The following is an 18,859-nucleotide window of genomic DNA, read 5'->3' on the forward strand; positions in this document are numbered from 1 at the left end:
CGGGAATTTCTTGAGTGACTGTCTCCTCTCTCTAGTGTCTGTTTCCGCCTCTGGAGGATGACCATTAGAGTAAGGCCAGGTATCGTTGTCAGGAAGAAGGGAGGAAACACGGCAGGCCAAGAGCAAGGCGTGTCTCCAAGGATGCGGGCTCCTCCTGACCTGTGAGGAGCAGCCGTGCTGGGGACGAGCTCTTTCTCTTGCTCTGCCCAGCGGTGCCTGCCCACAGCGGCGGCTGCAGCCTCCCTGCCCCCAGGAGGTGATAAGCAGGTGCTGCCTGGATGAACCGCTCTGCAGAAGCCCGCAAGCCTCTCTCCTGCGCATGGGCAAGCCGCAATGTGCATGCAGAGGCACATAGCACTGACTTGGGTCAGCAAGCCCCGGCTCATTGCGCCACGTTCAGCCCCAACAGGAAGATCCAAAAGCAGCCTTGTTCAACCAAAGCCATTACAAACAAACAAACTTCTCCCCGCCCCCTCTCCCCTGGGCTGATTTAATGACTTGGTCTTGACTCTCTTGAACTGGTCATATTTGGTTTTCCTAGGAGGGGGAGAGAGTGTGTGCGTGCACAGAGCTCTGCGATGCCCTAGAATGGGCATCTGGGGAGAGCTACTGGGCCAGCCACCCTTGACACGAGCAGATCTCTCTTCCTGCTGAGGCTCCACAGGCAATGAGGCACTGACAGAGTGAATTAGTGGCTCCATAAACCCAACCTCGGTGGCTAAACAGCTGGGGTAGAAAGGTCTGGGGTTCCTTCCCTCCCAGCAGGCTTTGCTGATGTGGCAGACAGACAACACAACAAGTCCAGGAGCTTGGAGCTCTGGTGCAAAGGCCCCAGGGTGAGGCTGCCACTGGGCAGCTGGGCAATCTTGAGCAAACCTCTGGGCTTCACTGAGTCTCCTCGAGTCTTGATCTTCCACAAGTCACCAGTAAGGCCCTGCCTACGTCAGCGTGAAGGCAAGAACCGAGGCCCTGTGTTTCAGCCCCTAGCACAGTGCTAAACGCCTGGGATGACTTATCACATATTGTTCCAATGTATCTTTCTCTCTGTGTCCCAGCCATCAGCTTGTGTTTATTCGTCGAGAAGCTTCTACTGGTCAAAGCCAGGTTTGCCCCAGGAGCCCTCACTGGTTCAGTCACACTGATTGTCCGAGAACTCCAGTGAGTAAGGAGGTCCAGCAACTAAGGGGTTTCCAGGGACTCCTGTTACCTTTATATTTTCCCTTGGCCTCTGAAAGAATGGACTTTCCATACGATAACTGACATGGCCTTATAACAAGGTCACGTCCCCATGGCTGCCACTCCCAGGACGCTGGACTGACAAGATGTGTGAGCAGAGAATGTTCTCCAAAACAGAGCCCTTTATCGTAACTCCCAAATGCCTGTCGGATGCCCCCAGTGCACTCAAGGACTAGGAGCATTTTCTTAAGATACAGACACTGGCACCCCACACAAGACACAGGGGCCCAGGGATCTGTGTCTCTAACAAGTCCCTTTCAATTGCTCAGCCAGACCCTAGGAAACTGGACAGGAACTCACTCTTGGATGGTCCGTGCTCAGAGAGCCCTTGCCAACTGCGTGGTGCAATCTGGGGCTGGCCCTACGGGGTCCTGGGACTATTTCCCTTCGACACGATACTCTTTATATACACGTGTGTATTCAACACTCGGATGGAGGCGAGGCTGGGAGCACAACAGGGACCCGCAGCCTTTGTTGCAGCAAATCAGCTCAGGGCCCAGATTCGCATACTTCCCTCTGCAGCCACGTCCTGTATGATTCCCTTTCTATGACATGCCCAGAATAGGCAAATCTACAGAGACAGGAAGCAGATTTGTGGTTGCCTAAGGCTGCAGAATGGGACGGGAAGATTGGGGGTGAGGGTAAGGAGAGCCAAGTTTCTAATTAGGGTAATGAGAAGGTTCTAAAACTGTGGAGATGAAAGCCGGCTCTGTGAATATTCTAGAATCCACTGAGCTGTGCGCTTTGAATGGGCGAATCATGTGACATGTGACCTACATCGCAATAAAACTGAGCCCTTCACTCTGAGATCAGACGAGAGTGGGTGCGTTCAGGGTGGTATGGCCGTGGACAAGCCCTTCACTCTGGACAATGACAGCCCTGTAGGTAACCATGGCCACCGGTGCTTGTTGTGACCGGGGGAAGAGGGAATGTCCATTTCCAGAGATTCAGCGTCTGGCCGGGGACCCAGAAATCTGTGCTCTGGTGTAGGAACCGTGTACAGACAGGTATCGGGGAGCTGGTATTTCAGGGACAATGTTTTCCACGCCGTTGCCTTTCTTGAAAACTGTAGTGCCTGTGTGTTGCAGGATTCCAGACGGATTTGCCCTCTGGACTTCATAGAGGGGCCAGTTCCCTTCTCTAAGTCGACTTGGGGGCTTACCTAAGCCGAGTCCCAGGGAAGGAGATAAAATGGGATTAAGAGTTTTGCTGGGTTTCTTAAAAATCCAAAGCCAGGAGCCTAGAACTCCACCCTGGTCTCCCACATGGGTGGGAACTGGCACTCTGACATGGAATGCAGGCATTACGAGTGGCACCGTAACCCACTGTGCCACAGCACTTGCCCCGTTTTTTTTTTTTTTTTAGATTCTTTAAGATGATGCCGAATATGTGAGTCATTCGGTTATCTGCTGCTCTGTTTAGAGCAAGTCACTCTACAGCCATGGGAGATGATCCAGCAGTGTGGAAACACTGAGGATTTTCATTTCCCCAATTCCAGCTTGCTTAACTTCTCCCAGCCTCAGTTTTATTATTTGTAAATTTGGAATATTGGTAACCTTGCTGTTAAGAATAATACTGAACAGGCAATGAAATAATAAGTGTGCTTTTATGGAACTTGGCAAAGAATATCTGCTCAGTAACAAAAAGGAGCAAATAGGGACAGGCATTTGGCCTAGTGGTTAAGATGCTGGTTCGGATACCCACACCCCACATAGGAGTGCATGGGTTCGAGTCCTGGCTCCATTCCTGACTCCAGTTTCCTCCTGACGCAGACCCTGGGAGGCAGCAGGTGGTGGCTGGGCCCCTGCCACCACCTGGGGGGCCTGGATTACATCCCTGGAGCCCAGCTCTGGCCTGACCCAGCCCCTGATGTTGCAGCCTTTTCGGGGAATGAACCAGAGGATAGGAGCTCTCTTGTCTGTCTACCTCTCAAATAATTTTTTAGAGTAAAAAAACTCCTTGTGTTTTATTTCTCATTTAATGGATGCTATCTTTCCTCATTTGGAGTCTAAGCTCCCTGGAGGAGAGTCCTTGGATTCTCACACGGTGTCTCCCTGCACGAGCCCAGAGGCAGCTAAGGAAGGGACACTCTGTAGAGGACACTCACGAACCCCTTGTGCTTTGGCCCCACCATCCAGACACAAAGTTAGAGAAGTAGGCTCCCTGCAGCTTCTGTGGGTGACACCTCCCCCTCTCCCCTTGTCCTGGCTACAAGTGCTTGGCTTAGGTGAGGCCACCCAACCCCTGCTTGACCAATTAGTTCATTTCTTTTCCTTCTAGGAATTTGTCATTGGGTCCAAGAGATGCCAGCTTGTGCATTCCGGGAAAGAGGACGTATTCCCTCAACAACAGAAGGCAGCTACTTTTTACCGGCTGTATAAAGCTCCATTCTTGTCTTCCACTGCAGTTGTGGCTTGAAGCATATTTCTGGGCTGCAATTCTAGGCAGCCATTCATAGCACTTCCAAAGTATTTTTAAAAAGCATTGGAAGGGGCTGGTGCTGTGGCACAGCGGGTTAATGCCTAGCCTGAAGTGCCGGCATCCCATATGGGCGCTGGTTCAAGACCCAGTTGCTCCACTTCTAATCCAGCTCTCTGCTTTGGCCTGGGAAAGCAGTGGAAGATGGTTCAAGTCCTTGGGCCCCTACACCTGCATGGGAGACCTGGAGGAAGCTCCTGGCTCCTTGCTTTGAATCGGCGTAGCTCCAGCCGTTGCGGCCAACTGGGGAGTGAACCAGGGGATGAAAGACCTCTTTCTCTCTCTCTCTGCCTCTCCTCTGTGTAACTCTGACTTGCAAATAAATAAATAAATCTTTTTTTAAAAAAAGCATTGGAAAATGTTTCTATTATAAAGTAAAAAGGATAAGCCAAGATTATGCAGCTCTCACAGCTTCACGATACATGCATATAAATGTACAGCATACTAGAAAGGTAATGTCAGCATCAAATGACATTGACAGGAAAATGTCAATCATGACAGAGGTGTTGTGGGCGGTTTTGTTTTAGCTTCTGACTCTTCAAGAACAATCTATAATGTGGGGCTGGAAGCCAGTGCAAATCTTCCTCCCCCTTCCCTTTAAAACATTTAGCTCCCTTGGCCTCAATTTTCTCAGAATCCTAGCTATCTTGTTAACTGGTAAACCAATTCACACATGAGCATTAATACCTTGCTAGCTCTCCAGGAGTGTTAATATTTGAAAATAGACTTCCCGAGGCAGGAGGACTTCATGCAGAAGTTCTCAAGCACGGATCCCTTCCGGAACGAGGTGAAGCCGCTCGTCCTCTAAAAAAACATCAGTACTGAGTTCCCAATTTGCAGGAGAAAATCTGACATTAAAACTTTCTCCAAGAATATGTCCCCTGGTGTCTGCTATCAATGTCTCACGCAGAATCTCGTAGGGCGAATGTTATAATTACCGGGGGAGGTTAAAAATATGCAAACGTCCCCGCTCCATGTTCCAGAGATTCTGATTTAATTGCTCTTTTGTGGGGCCCTGAAAGCCAGGGTTTTAATTAGAATGATTCTAATCTTGAGCCAAAATTGAGAACGACTGACCTTGTATAACTGATGGAATGCAAACTGCTACATTCAATCACTTTGGTGTCTAAAGTTCAATATACCCACATTTCGCAGGATTTTGGAAGGAGTTTCGTGGTTTCAATAGAGCTGCTAATCCAATGAACGTGGAAACCCACTGGCCCAGCCCCCGGCAGCGCCATTCCTGGTAGGGAGACTGTTTGGAGACATCGCCCCCCAGTGGCCGCACGCGGTAACGTCTGGTGGCCTGGGTCCACTGGTTTCTCTAGCTGGAGGCACCAAGGCTGTTCTGAGCTTCGCCCCGCAGCGCCTGCATCCTTGTCCGCCGATGACGGGCTGGGTGTGGCTGCCCTTGGGGCGGGCCCCAGAGGGAAGCTGTACGTTTGCCCCAGCCTGCCCAGTCAGCAGCAGACCTGGAGCCATGAACCCGGGACAAAGTCTCCAGCCCGGCTCTGAGTTGTCGGGAGTCCTGGTTGCAGAGCCGCTTATCGGCCTGGGGAATGCTGAGCGAGGTGAGATTATCCCTGTGTCCCTGCAGGCCCGGTCCTCCCCCCGGGCCACACAAACACCTGCAGTTATGGGAGAGGGTTCGTGCCACGTGCGTGGTGCCCGGCACTGTTCTCTCGTTGGGTCCTCAGCGTGAATCGCTGAGGTGCGTGGCGCCGTCGCCCTTGGACGGATGAGTCGACTGAGGCTCCGGCCCCGCAGCCTCCCAGCCGGCCGGCGATGGGGCCTGGACTATAACCCGTGCCGGGGTGGGGTGGGGGAGGAGGGAGTCCCGGGAACGACCAGGCCCAGTGCCAGCCGCGGGAGAAGCAGAGGCCTGAGCCGGAGTCCGCAGGGGCCTGGGGGGCTCTGCTGGGCGGAGAGAGCCACGGAAAACACAGCGCTTCGTGGGGAGCACCGGGCACAGCCGTGGGCACCGGCAGGGCCAGGGCCTGGCGGCCCCATCGCCGCCCTCTGCCCCTGGCTTCCTGCTGCTGCTCCTCGGTCACGGAGCCACGTGAGGAGAAGCAACCCGTCATTTACACAAAGGAAAACATCAAAATCAGAGCCCCGCCTGCAGTCAAATTCCACCCCAGCCTTCCCCTGCACAGCCGGCCCTGCCTCGGCTGGCCCCGAGCTCAGCGCCAGCAGCGGCAGCAGCGCCCACGGCCTCGCGTGTTCAATGCAAGCAGGCCTCAGGGACCGCGAGGCCTTCAAGACACAGCCGAAGTGACACGGACTCTGCCCTTTGCAGCACAAATATGAGTGCCCAAGCCCGCGGGAGTCTTCCTGTCTTACGGTAATTGTGTTCTCGTCTGTGCAGATTTAAGCAAACCAGTTCTGTCAGAGGAGAAGAAAAATCTATACCCAGGAGCCTCTGTGGTCTGGGAAGTTCCCATCGTCTCCATTTTTTGAGTCTCCTAGTTATTTTAAAGTAAAGAAATGCCAACGTAGGTTATAAAGATTGCAGCTCATTGTAATGCACATTGCGAGGAAGCTGTTTTTCGAAAAGATTTATTTATTTATTTGAAAGGCAGTGTTGGGGTGGGGGAGAGACGGAGGGCGAGAGAGCTCTTCCATCCACTGGTTTACCCCCACAAATAGCTGCAACCGTCAGGGCTGAGCAGGAGCCAGGAGCCCCAGCCAAGTTCCCTTATGGGTAGGCAGGGCCCAGGTACTTGGGCCATCTTTACTGCTTTGCCAGGTGCGTTAGCAGGGAGCTGGATTGGAAGCAGAGCAGCCGGGACTGGAACTGGCACTCCTATTTGGGATGCTGGCATTGGAAGCAGTGGCCTAACTCACTGGCCCCACAAGTTTATATTTTTAACATCAAAGAGATAATGCAAGATAATTGTCCTAGCAGCAAATGAGCTATAGGAGTTGTAAAAAGTAATTGTTCAGAGTACACAATAAAGAATGAGACACAGGTGTACAGGCATATTTTGAATAACTTCTTTTGAACCTCAATATGAGATTCCTTTGGAAATAATAAAGTCTGAAATGGAAGTTTTTGTGTAGGCGTGTTCAAACCTGTGATACCAGTGACTATGCAGGTTTCCCTTTAGCTAGCAAAGATGGCCTTGTCTCATGGCAAGATCCACTGCTCTCCCCACTCTGGCACTCATTCTGGACGGTTCCATCAGCACGGCCAGGGCTTCCAGGCTTGAGGCGGGAGGGCTTTATAAATACGTTTGGGTCAACAGCCTTCCCTAAGCTGTCTGGATCCAGGGCAGCACACCCCACCAATGCACTGGTGCAGAACTGACCTTTGAAACTGGTCTTGCTGTTTCTTGGAGAAATGCCTGGTTTTAAGGCTGTGGAAGGAAATATGAGATGAACTTGGAGGAGTTTGCTGTCCCAGGAAGGAAGGAGGCGCTCATGAATGAATAAATTCAAATGTCCGCATTGATGGGGGATGTCCGTGACACAGGAGCCAACTCAGAGTGCTCAGTGCCCAAATCTGAAACAATTCAAGCAACAAAATTGATGCAGTATTGTATTCTAACCCAGGGTAAAAAGTACAGATCCACGGCGGCCTATTGATTGGATAAGTACACGGGAGGAGAGCGCACATTCTCCTTGCAGAAGACGCCAAATAATTACTGTAGCTTCTCCACCCTCAGGAAGGTAGAGTATTAACTCTCCACTTCTTTTTCTTTTTAATTAATTTATTTGAAAGTTGGAATTCCAGAAAGAGGGAGACACAGAAAGCCATCTTTCATCTGCTGATTCACTCCCCAGATGGCTGCAACAGTAAGGGCTGAGCCAGGACAAAGCCAGGAGCCAGAAGCTTCATCTGGGTCTCCCACATGGGTAGCAAGGGCCCAAACACTTAGGCCATCCTCCACTGCTTTTCCTAGGCCATTAGCTGGGAGCTGAATCGGCAGTGGAACAGCTGGGACACAAATCAGCACCTGTATGGGATGCTGGCGTCACAGGCGGCAGCTTTACCCGCTATGCTACAATGCTGGCTCCAACTCAACTTCTTAAGTGTGGGTTTCCCATACTGACTTGCTTCTTAAGAGTACAGGACAGGGGTCCAATGCTATGGCATAGCAGGTAAAGCCTCCATCTGCAGTGCCAGCATCCCATATGGATGGGTGCTAGTTCGAGTCCCAGCTGCTCCAATTCTGATCCAGGTCTCTGCTAATGTGCCTGGGAGAGCAACAGAAGATGACCCAAGCCCTTGGGCTCTACACACATGTGGGAAACCTGGAAGAAGCTCCAGGCTTCTGGCTTCAGAGCAGCCCAGCTCAGGCAGTTGCAGCCATCTGGGGAGTGAACCAACAGATGGAAGACCTCTCTCTCTCTCTTTTCTGCTCCTGCCTCTCTGTAACTCTGCCTTTCAAATACATAAATCTTTAAAAAATAAAAGGAAAAAGAGTACAGGGCAGAAAAGGGAAGAGAAGCAAAGAGTAACTTCATTGAGAAACCTGCCCAGTGCTGTCAGCCGGAGATCAAGGCCAACATCGTGTTGACAGTATGCACTCAGTATCCCTGATGAAAAGGGCACTTTGTAGTCTCCCCTCCCAAAACTCAGGATAATCATGAGAAAATTACCCAAGACATTCCAGTAGGGGGCATCCTATGAAACACTTGGCCAAAGCTCCTTAAAACTGAAGATGATTGGAAAATTAGGAAACTCCTGGAACTGTTGCAGAAGGGGGTGGTCAGCAGCTGCTCCTCAAAGACCTGAACTCCCAGAACTCCCAGGTTCTGATCATTTCAACCTTTCCCCTCCGAATCGCCCAGCTGTAGATGTGGTGTTGCTTCCTGCTGTTCTTAGCACTTGGCTACACTAATGTCCTTCTTCTGCTCACTGACTGCCCCGACATTCAATTCCCTGTGTAAATGCCCTCTCGTTGAAATACCTTGCATGGTTCCTACTTTCCTAATTGAATTCCCACTGGTTTAGCGTGTGGTGCCAGGAGACACAGACCCTTCGATACGTTTGGGGACTGGTTTGACTATGTCCTTGACCTCAGACACTGGGCCGAGTTGTCAGTGGGAAATGCTGGGCCAGCACTCCACTGCACTCAGAGGCACAAGTGGTTAAGCTGGCAGCAGTGACTGGTTGAGTGCCTTATGGGATCAGTGGGTTTTCATGCAAATTGAGAGTGAAAGGATAATAAGCATAAACTGTCTCTGTCCCTTTGTTACCTTAATTGCAGTAATTATGAAAAGCGCTGAAGAAGGAGGGCTTCACCCAATTAGAGAGTCTACAAAAGAAAGAGTCTATAAAAGAAACTATTAGCTCAGGCTCCAAAACTTCTAAGTCAAAGTCTAAGACACTCAGCGAGGCGCTATGGCAGTGCTATCAATATTGTATTGAAGTAATACCTTGACAGTAGGGACTCCATTTTGGAGCACTTGAGATGCCATTCTGGGAAGGTGCCCCCCCACACCATGAGACTCTGGTCTGAAACTATGATCTAAAACAGTTGAACAATAGCAGTCCACTGCATCACACTTGGCAGAGCACAGAAACCCCCTAGCATGATCGCTCAAGCTTGGAAGTAGATAGGCTACACCTGGGTTAATGATAAAAATGTAATTTGTCTATGTCCTACATATGATTAAAACCAATACCTGGATTAATGTCAAGATTATAATTGGAATTGTTACTAGTCTCGCATAGGTTTTAGGTCAGCTTGACCCCAGTAACCTTGTATTCCCCCCTGTTCCTAGCAACCATGAATTCTCCTCCCAATTTTGTGGTTTTTGCCTTTATAAACCCTGTTGCTTTGGGCTTCAGAGTCGAGAGTTCTTTAGGGCTTGAGCCCACTCTCCACCACCGGCAATAAAGGACCATCAGATTTTATCAATGTGTGGTACTCCTTTGTTTACACTCGCTCAGGTCCAACAGTATGATGATAGGACCAAAGGAGTGGGCATCTGGCCTGGTGGTGAGTTGCTGGTTGGGATGCCTGTATCCAAACCTGGAGTGCCTGGGTTCAAGTCCAAGCTTCATTCCATTTCGTTTGGCTGCTAAGGTATACGCTGGAAGGCAGGAGGTGATGGATCAGGTGGTTGAGTCCTTGCTACCCATGTGGAAGACCTAGACTGAGTTCCCTGCTCCCTACGTTGGCCCAGCCCAATCCCCATCCCCACCATTTGAGGAGTCAATCAGTGGATGGGATCTCTCTCTCTCTCTGACTCTCAAATAAAAGAAATAAAAAACTTTTTAAAAAGTACACAAAATATAATTATGTGGGTTACAGAATCACAATGTTAAGCTCAACTTCTAGGCATCGAGCTTGGGAGAACGAGACCCTGGGACTGTTAATGGCCATCTCTGGATGGACTCAGGTGAAGTAAATTCTTGAACTCAAGGCCCCTTGCTAGTGGAAACCTTTGGCTCCTAGACCTACGGTGAAAGTCAGATATTAGCATGTTTCCAGGAAGAAAAATGAAAAGTCTGACCAGGAAAGAATTAGGTTATACTTCAAAAGAATGACAACAATTTGGTAATTTATATAGGTAAAAATATCAGAATTACTGTGGGAATGGAATAAAAGGAAGATACAATAGAACATTAAATCAAGCCAAATGTGTGGAATTGGGTGCACTTATGTTAATGTGTTAGCTTATCCAGCCAGACATGGCCCTAATGGTTTTCTTGACAAATTTAATGAAATGTGCACTTACTGGTGGCCTCTGTTCAATGTGCTGAGATGCCAGAACCTCCTGGGGGTAACATAGAATAATAGTTCCCAGACTTAGGGAGGTAGGAATGTGGGTTTATGTGGGTGAAGAACACCCAGCCCTAGCTCCCGAGATCTAGACAACAACCTCTTCACTGAGGTTATTAGGAAACATACCAAAAAGGGACCCCAGTATTCTTGCAAGGCTCCTTGTGGCTCCCTCTTTAGGCTGGGGCTGACTGTGGCTGCTGCTGCTGCTGCTGAGATGGGTCCCACCAGGAAGAGAAACTACGCAACAGGGAGAAGGCAACATGGGAACTGGTTACACCAGGGCTGGAGGGCTGAGTGAGGAAAAGGTTATTAACTGAGGTCATGCAGAAGCAAGAACCCAGGGAGAAGCTAACCCGAGTAGGGTGGATGGAACAAAGGGGAGCTGGGGTTACAGACCTGGAAGCTGCAGGAAGATCCCTGGAGGCTGTGAACCCACTGCTGGGCCATCAGGTTAGGACCACAAGTAGCCTCCAAGGAAGGAAGCTCCCTCCTTCTTCCTCCTGTTTCTCCTTCCCTCCCAGGGACCCCTTCTTGGCAAAACCCCATAGAAAACCAGCTCGTAAAGGAACAGTCTAGTTGTAGATTCCCTACACAAATCAGAACATCAAACAGTAGATTTGAAATGAAGGATAATAGTTAGAACTTGCTAGAAAGAACTAGAACTTGCCTGATCCCCCTCTACTTTAAAAAGCAAGCTCTGCAAACACAGGGTCTTCAGTGGACTCCCTTCCCCTTGCCAGAGCCATACAGGACTCAGTAAATATTTGTTGAACACCATGGAGGGTGTTACTATATCCTTGTGACAATGCAATCCATTGTGGATCTCAGACCTCAACACTTATGAAAACAGCATTCAATTATTGTGTTTTATGTATCTAGCTAGAAAGTTTTTTCCATTCCACACAGGGTGATTTAGGACAGTCATATCAGGGGAGTAGAGCCTACCTTAGTCTAAGTGGAGTAGCCTCTCGCTGTCAGTGGTTTGATGAATAGCGGTACTGAGAGAAGCTTAACTGCTCCTGTAAAATATCTTTAAAAAAAAAAAATCATTGCTGAGAGGCAGGGATCAGCTTCCATGGTGATGTGGGGATCTGAGGAGCTTGCAGATAAAGAATATAATGCAGGTTCTCAGAGACTTACAAGGTCTTTCTAAAAATAAACCAGCAATCAGAAGAAAACCTCAGCATTCGCACCTAACATCTCACCCAAATAAGGTGGCAGTGATGATGTCTGTTCCAAGAAGCTAATGATATTAGCTGAGGGACTGATTACACGGATCACTGGAGAAAGGGCCAGAACACAGAGGTCTCGGATCAGAAAGGACAGCAATGGCCAGATGTGTAATGAGGACAAAGAACGTTGAAGAATGGCCTTAAAATGGTGTTGATACCGAAACGTTCCTCCCAGAATTATCTATGTCAAATTAATTACCCTCCCCTAGCCTTTTCCTTTCCACTGAAATAAAAACGATAACGAGCAACACTGCTTTGCAAGATGTAAATCAAAGCTTTTCCTTTGAAATACTCAGAACTCAATCAATGACATTATGCGCTGTGCATGAAAAGACTCCAACATTAACAACTGTGCAAACTTATTTTTATTTCAATGTCAAATTCCAAAGAAAAATACTCAGAAATTGCTGCACACATTTGAATCTGCAGCTTTTATTTTTGGAATATGGTTTTAAACCCAAGTTCCAATGAGTCACGTGGACTCTGGCCAACAGTATTTCCAGAGGAAGGTTAATTTCAAGCTGCATCACACTGGATCGTTTTATGGAAAATGGAACCTATTTATTGTCAAGGAGCTCAAGGTGCACGGATTATTGGGGCAATGTTTATATTCTAAAAGTTGACGTCTTCTTGTTTCATTTCTGTTGAAGCAGTTTAAGAAAGAGGTGTTCTATTTTCTAATCGTTTCTAAAACACAATGGAAATAGACAACAGGACACTGAAATAATTGCATCCAATAAAGATTACAGAACCATAAAGTGCTGTGACTTACTACATTGATAAGAGTAACAGGATAAAGAGATTTAAGCAGAAGAGCATTCTTTAACATGGAAGAAGAATGTTTAAGGAATGGTTAATTTGTTTCCCTCGAGAAATCTTTAGCACATGGCTCTCTTGGGAGGTCTAATCAATTAAAACCCTACATGCTACTCTACTTGTGAGTAGAATGAGGAATATATTTCTGATGTTATTACATAAATGAATCTTATCTTCAGGGCTTTGAAATATAGCTTTATCCAGACGATAGTGAATTTGTGTGCCATCTCATCTTTCTGCATTATAATAAAATTGATTTCATGGTTCCTTACTCATAAATTACAAGCCTGAGGCATCACAACCTTGAAGATGCTTTTGTTTGTCTTCCCTATCTCACAGACCGGGCCTGTCTCTTATTCCTGTTCTCTCACCTACATCTTCAAGCAGGTAATTCTTTGGGGCTAATTCAAGAAGGCAGGTGAAGGAAACAGAAGTCAGGTCTCTTCCACCTGCCTGCTAGCATGACCCCAGGCTCAGCCCTCAGTAGTGGGCTGAGCTGTGGAATGGAGACGGAGTGGGGATTTACACAGCTTGTCTCTGGACGCTTCTATGGCTTCTTAATTCCCTTGTCCTGTGTCCATCAGCCTCAGCTAGCCCTCTAACTGGACATGTGGTCACTTTGTGCCCCACCCCAGGTGAGGATAAAGAACGTTGCTCTGGTAGGAAAAAGTTTTCCCGTGCTTTCACGCTACGATCAGCAATTTCCTGCAGCTCCGAAGGCGTGGGGATTTCTCCAGGCAACAGGCCATCGATTCTGGGTGTTGGCTAACCCAGTTCAGTTCTGACACTACCTGGAGACAGCATCCGATCCACAGGTTTGAGATTCACTACCACTCCCTCCTCCCCCAAGTTTTAGATGCGGTCATAGGTGGCTTTACCCACGCTCTGACCAACCAGCTAGCTGCACACCAGGGCTCTGCCACCCCTCCCCGGGCCTGATCAAAGTGCGTTAACAGCTCGCAGAACTCAAAGACACACTCACCCATGCTTACTGTTTTCCTATAATGGATGTTACAAAGGATACAGGTGAAGATGCACAGGGTAGGGTATGAGAGAAAGAGTGTGAACCTTCCACGCCCTCTTCACGGGCATTAGCTGCCAGGAACCTCTGTGTTCAGCTCTCTGAACTCTGTCCTTTCAGGTTTTTGTGAGGGTTCATGATCCAGGTGTGATTGCTAACAGACTAGGTGGGGAACTCAGCAAGGCCTGAGAAAATTCTTAAGCGTTCCTTTCTCCCAGGTGTGGGGCAGGACTGCTCTGGAATGAGGAGGGTCTTACGACCCACTGAGTCCCACGGCCTGTCTCGGGGAAGGAGTTCCACTTGGGATGCCCATATCTCATACTGGAGTGCGGGTGTAAGTCGTGTCTACTCCATATCTGATCCAGGAGGCAACAGCAGGTGGCCCAAGTACTTTTATGTAATTATTTAAATTCCCTTGGATTACCATTTCTCCAGGTAAAACACTGCAAAAGGGGGCTGGTATTGTGGCGTACAAGGTTAAACCTCCACCTGCAATGCTGGCATTCTATATGGGCACTGTTTTAAGCCTGTCTACTCTTCTTCTGATCCAGCTCCCTGCTGATGCACTTGGGAAAGCCGTGGAAGATGGCCCAAGTGCTTGGGTCCCTTTACACATGCGGGAGACCCGGAAGAAGCTCCTGGCTCCTGGCTTTGGATCAGCCTAGACCCGGCTGTTGTGGCATTTCGGGAGTGAACCAGTGGATGGAAGCTCTCTCCTCTCTCTGTATCTCTCTGCCTTTCAAATAAATAAATCATTATTAAACAAAGCAAAACAAAAACATTGCAACATACTAAACCAGTTTTGGACAGGGATCTAACTGGGCATTGCTAACATGACGTCTTCTCACGAAGTGGCCAAGGGCAAAGGTAATGGCAACTGCCCAGTGCCTCCCCTGGCCTCCGCGGCCCTTCCAACCTGCGGCTCTCTCTGTTTCCATCCAAAGCTGTTCTGAATCTTATTGGTGGAAAATAAATCTTTGGGGAGTTGAGATTAATAACTGGATTTTTCTCTTTCTGGGTGTATCATGTATTACTCATTTCTTTCCAATTAAAGGAGTTTGGCAAATACTCAAGTGAATGGACAAAGTCTAGAATCAAACTGTTTAAAATGTCATCCTTTTAAAGGGAAGAATTTTTTTTAAGGTATACATTCCTCTTCCAAAAATGCTGACAAATTTCTTCTGGTTCTCATCCCTGAGTCAATACTACAGTCACCCACTCACTGTGGTGCAGCCTTTGCTACCAGTAGAAAAAGTTAAAAATCATTTTCTTCGGGGTTTTATCAGTGCATAAAATATTTCTAATCAGAATTCTTCAAAAATATAAAAGACATTTTGTTTAAATTACATTATTTATTTTTTAGATTATCCCTCTTAGTCCTGCATGCATCCTTAGCACAAAAAGTTGAACTTAATCACAACTCCCTCTGCGAGAGCAGGTGCACAATCCCATCTGAAGAATTTCTGCACGGACGACCCAACAGTTCCAGATCTCGGTAACACTGTCAGTAACCTACACGACGTTCAATAGAAAAATTTACCAAATATCCTGTGTTTAATGTAAACCAGGCAGGAGGCAAAACAGAGTAGCGTAGTAACACTATTTTACAGGGCCCAGAAATATGATGCTCTATCGTGTTTTAGCACACCAAGTGTCACAATGACATGCATGTTTCAATTTACTGTACAACCCAAAATACAATTACCATATAATTTGTGATTTTAGCACTTCACTGTAACTTCTTCTGTCAATACCTATGAACTTCATAATTAAATGGTAATTGTATATTAATGCAATAATTTATAGAAATATGTTACCATGAATTTATGAAGTAATTCCATAATTTGTGCCCCATAAAATAAAGTGTAACAATCTTTACACTAGCAACAGTGTAAGCAAGCTAAGGATTTTGGTCCTTATCTCTCTCTATATACATATATACACATGTACACACACAATAATGTACAACGAAACCAAAAAGCTATGAATCCACTCACAGCTTCCATATTGCACAGATACATCATGAGAACATTACATAGTTATAATGTGAGTACTTCAATGACAATTAACTAAAACATATTTGAGTTCTATCAAGTAAAGAATGTGGCTCATTACTGAAAATAAACCCAAAGACCAAACTGTTAGAAAATTTAAAAATAAATGTGCATCCCTACTTACACAAAGGTGAAGCAAGGGTAAAATTCGGTTTAGAATTTGCCATGACAACCGGCTGCTGAGGTGGCACCTCCCACCCAACACAGTACACGCGAGTCACTGTTTTTTGCAGATATTGAGTAATAGAAATATTCAGCGTCTAAGAGACAGTAAGAAAAACACTAGTGATGGAGTACAATCGTTCACTAACAAATCCATCTCACCGTAAGAACTTGGACCGGCTCTAGGACTGAACTAAATATGAAGGAAAAAAAGAAACTTAGAAGAGAAACAAACTAAAACCTAAGCTACAGCTGATTTTAAGTCAGAACCACTACAATAACTTAGGGAAGTATATTTTTCAAAAGCAGCACACGCGCACGCGCACACACACGTACACACACAAAATAGAGGAGTTAAAGCTTTTCTGAGCTTGGTTTCATGGAATAGCTAGAAGGTCCCATTGTGAAATCAAGGATAAAAAAATATTTGGTTTGAGAGGTAACATCATTGCTAGCACGTCTACTGAGCACTATGGAAACAGTAAGAAATGTCTAATATCTCTTACACTTTCCTTTAAATACACCACATCAAAGTAGACTGTCAACTTCAGCAGAGACTGGAGATGCCGCAGAGTTCTCGGCAGGAACTGATGATCAACACGGAAAACTGAGAAACGCTTTCCCACCATTCAGAAGCATTTAAAGAGAATCCTGCGTGAAGGAACTATCTCCCACTTTTGTTTTTTCACTGCTTTACTTAATAAATTTCTTAGAATGAGCTAACGAAGATCAGAACTTAGAAATGCAGCCTTGTGTCTTAAGAGTGGTGAGCATTCTACAGCTGAGACTATTCATAATCTTTTGATAATCTGTTCTTAATAAATAGCAAAAACTAATTATGAATCAGAACAAACACAATAATACGAGCAAACGTGTGTAAAACGTGCCCGTGGACACACCACAGATGTACTCGTACGTAGGCAAGCGTGCTACGTAAACAGCTTTTTAGTGGGGTAGCAACAGATCCTTTTAAGCTGAAACATTTGCTTTGAAGTCGGCTCCCTCAAATATCAGCGAGTGGAAAGTGCTGCTGCTTAACACTGAACTGAAACAAACAAACAAAAAACCCCAATAGTTCAAAAGCGATATCTGAGTGACACGCATCACTTCAAGGAATAACAGAAAGAGGACAAGCAGCCGCCATTCTGTAAATCACATCCAAGCACACTGTGCATCGCGCTCAACTAGGGGCTCCTACACACACACCTCGGGCATCCACACCCAACTCCCAGATTCTCTCACATGTAAACAGGACATTTAAAAGACTGTTTTCTTCTATCCCTTTAGAATCATTTAAAACAAAAGACTGAACAAAATGGGGAAATGTAAACATTAGAAGGCCATTGGCATTCTGATTGCTTCCCAAGAGTGACCAGCGGTTCCCTACCTCCACACTGCCAAGGGCTTCAGTAAGAACGTCAGTCTAAAGCAATTTTATGAAGCAAGTTTCAGAGCGGGAGAGAAAACAAAGGTTCTCAACCCAGCACATGTCAATTACCTAAAAAAAAAAATACTATTTTAGCCAACACTACCAATGATGAGCAAAAATTCAGTGTTGTTGCAAAAATGATACAATTTAAATAAACTGGGACCCTCACGTGAAAATCAGCCACTAACATAGCTATGTGCACAAAGGAGTAAAAGAACATTTCTTTAAAAATATATATTAATCAAGAATTTCTTTATCATATTAAATTGTTATTCTTAGAAAAACTGAGGAAGTTAATGGTATGCTACACTTTCTTATCACCTAGATTTAATTCATTTGATGTTTCCTGAATTGTATTTTTTTCTCATTTACAGTTTTTTCATATTTTGTTTGATAAGAATTCTAATTTTAAAAAGTTATAAAATTAGTGATTCTTTTGCTACTTTTTAATCAAAAGAATATAAGCATTTGAGTCCCAGAGAATGTCAAAATGCCTTGCTACCTAAAAGGATATTAAAATAACAGAAATATCATCAAAATTATGACATCAGAAATTTTGCAGCTTTTCACACAGTCTTTAGAAATGCTTATTTCCTGAAGTTCCTTTGATTGTAGGCTGGGTTCATCGTGCAATTTCATATGGAGAACCATTAGGATAAAGCCAATGAAAAAACACAAGATAACATTTTACCGAGTGCCCACTCAATAGGTTCTTAATGGTTCTGTCCAGTTTACGGCAATATTTCATTTTAAAGGCTTTTCATCCTCCTGCTGGATGGAACTGAGTCTTTCTGATGAAACGGACATGACAGTCCCTTTGCCCTTGTGAGTCGGAAGATGTGATTTACGGCGTGGAGGAGGCGTGGTATTTCACAAACGCGATGGCCGCCAGTTCCTTACAGAACTCCTCTAACACAATTACACCCTCCAGCAACGTGATGTGGTCAATACTGGAAAAAGCAGACAATGAATCAGTTCGAAATACCAGCCCATCATACACCCGGTGACATCTGTGGATGCAAAATAAGCAAAGCTCTGACTTACACAGGGCCTTCAGGTTCCAAACCAAGTAACCGCCTTCTGACTAACAGAAGCTTGGGGGTGAAGTCTTGAATGCGCTGAATTCGCACCATAAGCTCCCCAACAACCTGCATCAGAGACAAGAAACCCTACAATTAACTACACTGGGATTCTCAGGATAAACAGAATTTCCTTCTGTATTACTAAACAAACAACTGCAGCGTTCACTGGTCACATAACCACCTATGGCCAAGGATTCAGATCCATTATATATTAAAAGAGTGAATTCTTCTATATATAATCAATATATATATAAAATGATGAATTCTTCTCCCCATCCTATAAAGTCGCTCAAAAGGTGTAATTACTTTTAACAGTAGATATTCAATATTTTTCATCATGTGACACTAACTATATACAACAGGGGTGAGGAATGTCCAGCCCTCAGGCTGTACAAGGGCTGCAAAATCATTCGATCAAGGCAACCACCACGTGGACTCAAAATTCAACCCATCTACCGCAGGCTAATTTTTAAGCTGATAACTTTATATGGCCCATGAATGATGTTATAAATACAGAAATGGCCCTTGGCAGAAAACAAGGTTTCCTGCCCCAGCATACAGTGCTGCTAAGGTATAACTGGACACCCAGGTCTGTCTATCCTAGAGAAT

At 46.1% G+C, this 18,859-nt stretch overlaps 1 protein-coding gene and 1 long non-coding RNA gene across 3 annotated transcripts in view; one reads left to right on the forward strand and one right to left on the reverse strand.

The window, feature by feature from the left end:
* Positions 1 to 5,151: 5,151 nt before the first annotated feature.
* On the forward strand, positions 5,152 to 14,302 carry LOC149121912 (uncharacterized). Its single transcript, XR_016221938.1, has 3 exons — positions 5,152 to 5,285; positions 13,138 to 13,317; positions 13,742 to 14,302. It is a non-coding gene; the product is annotated as an uncharacterized LOC149121912 (long non-coding RNA).
* Positions 14,303 to 14,855: 553 nt separating this feature from the next.
* FHIP2A (FHF complex subunit HOOK interacting protein 2A) overlaps positions 14,856 to 18,859 on the reverse strand; it is a 40,606-nt gene continuing 36,602 nt past the window's right edge. For both annotated transcript variants that reach the window (XR_011382209.2, XM_051823682.3), the window contains exons 16-17: positions 18,213 to 18,316; positions 14,856 to 18,118 (exon numbers count right to left, since the gene is read on the reverse strand). Coding sequence is in view for 1 of the 2 variants with exons in the window: in XM_051823682.3 (XP_051679642.2) it covers positions 18,013 to 18,118; positions 18,213 to 18,316 (210 nt within the window). In the remaining variant the exon portion in view is untranslated. The remainder of the gene's footprint in view (positions 18,119 to 18,212; positions 18,317 to 18,859) is intronic.

Source organism: Oryctolagus cuniculus, chromosome 15 (assembly GCF_051225735.1).
Source record: "Oryctolagus cuniculus isolate XC-2025 breed Fujian yellow rabbit chromosome 15, ASM5122573v1, whole genome shotgun sequence".
NCBI lineage: Eukaryota > Metazoa > Chordata > Mammalia > Lagomorpha > Leporidae > Oryctolagus > Oryctolagus cuniculus.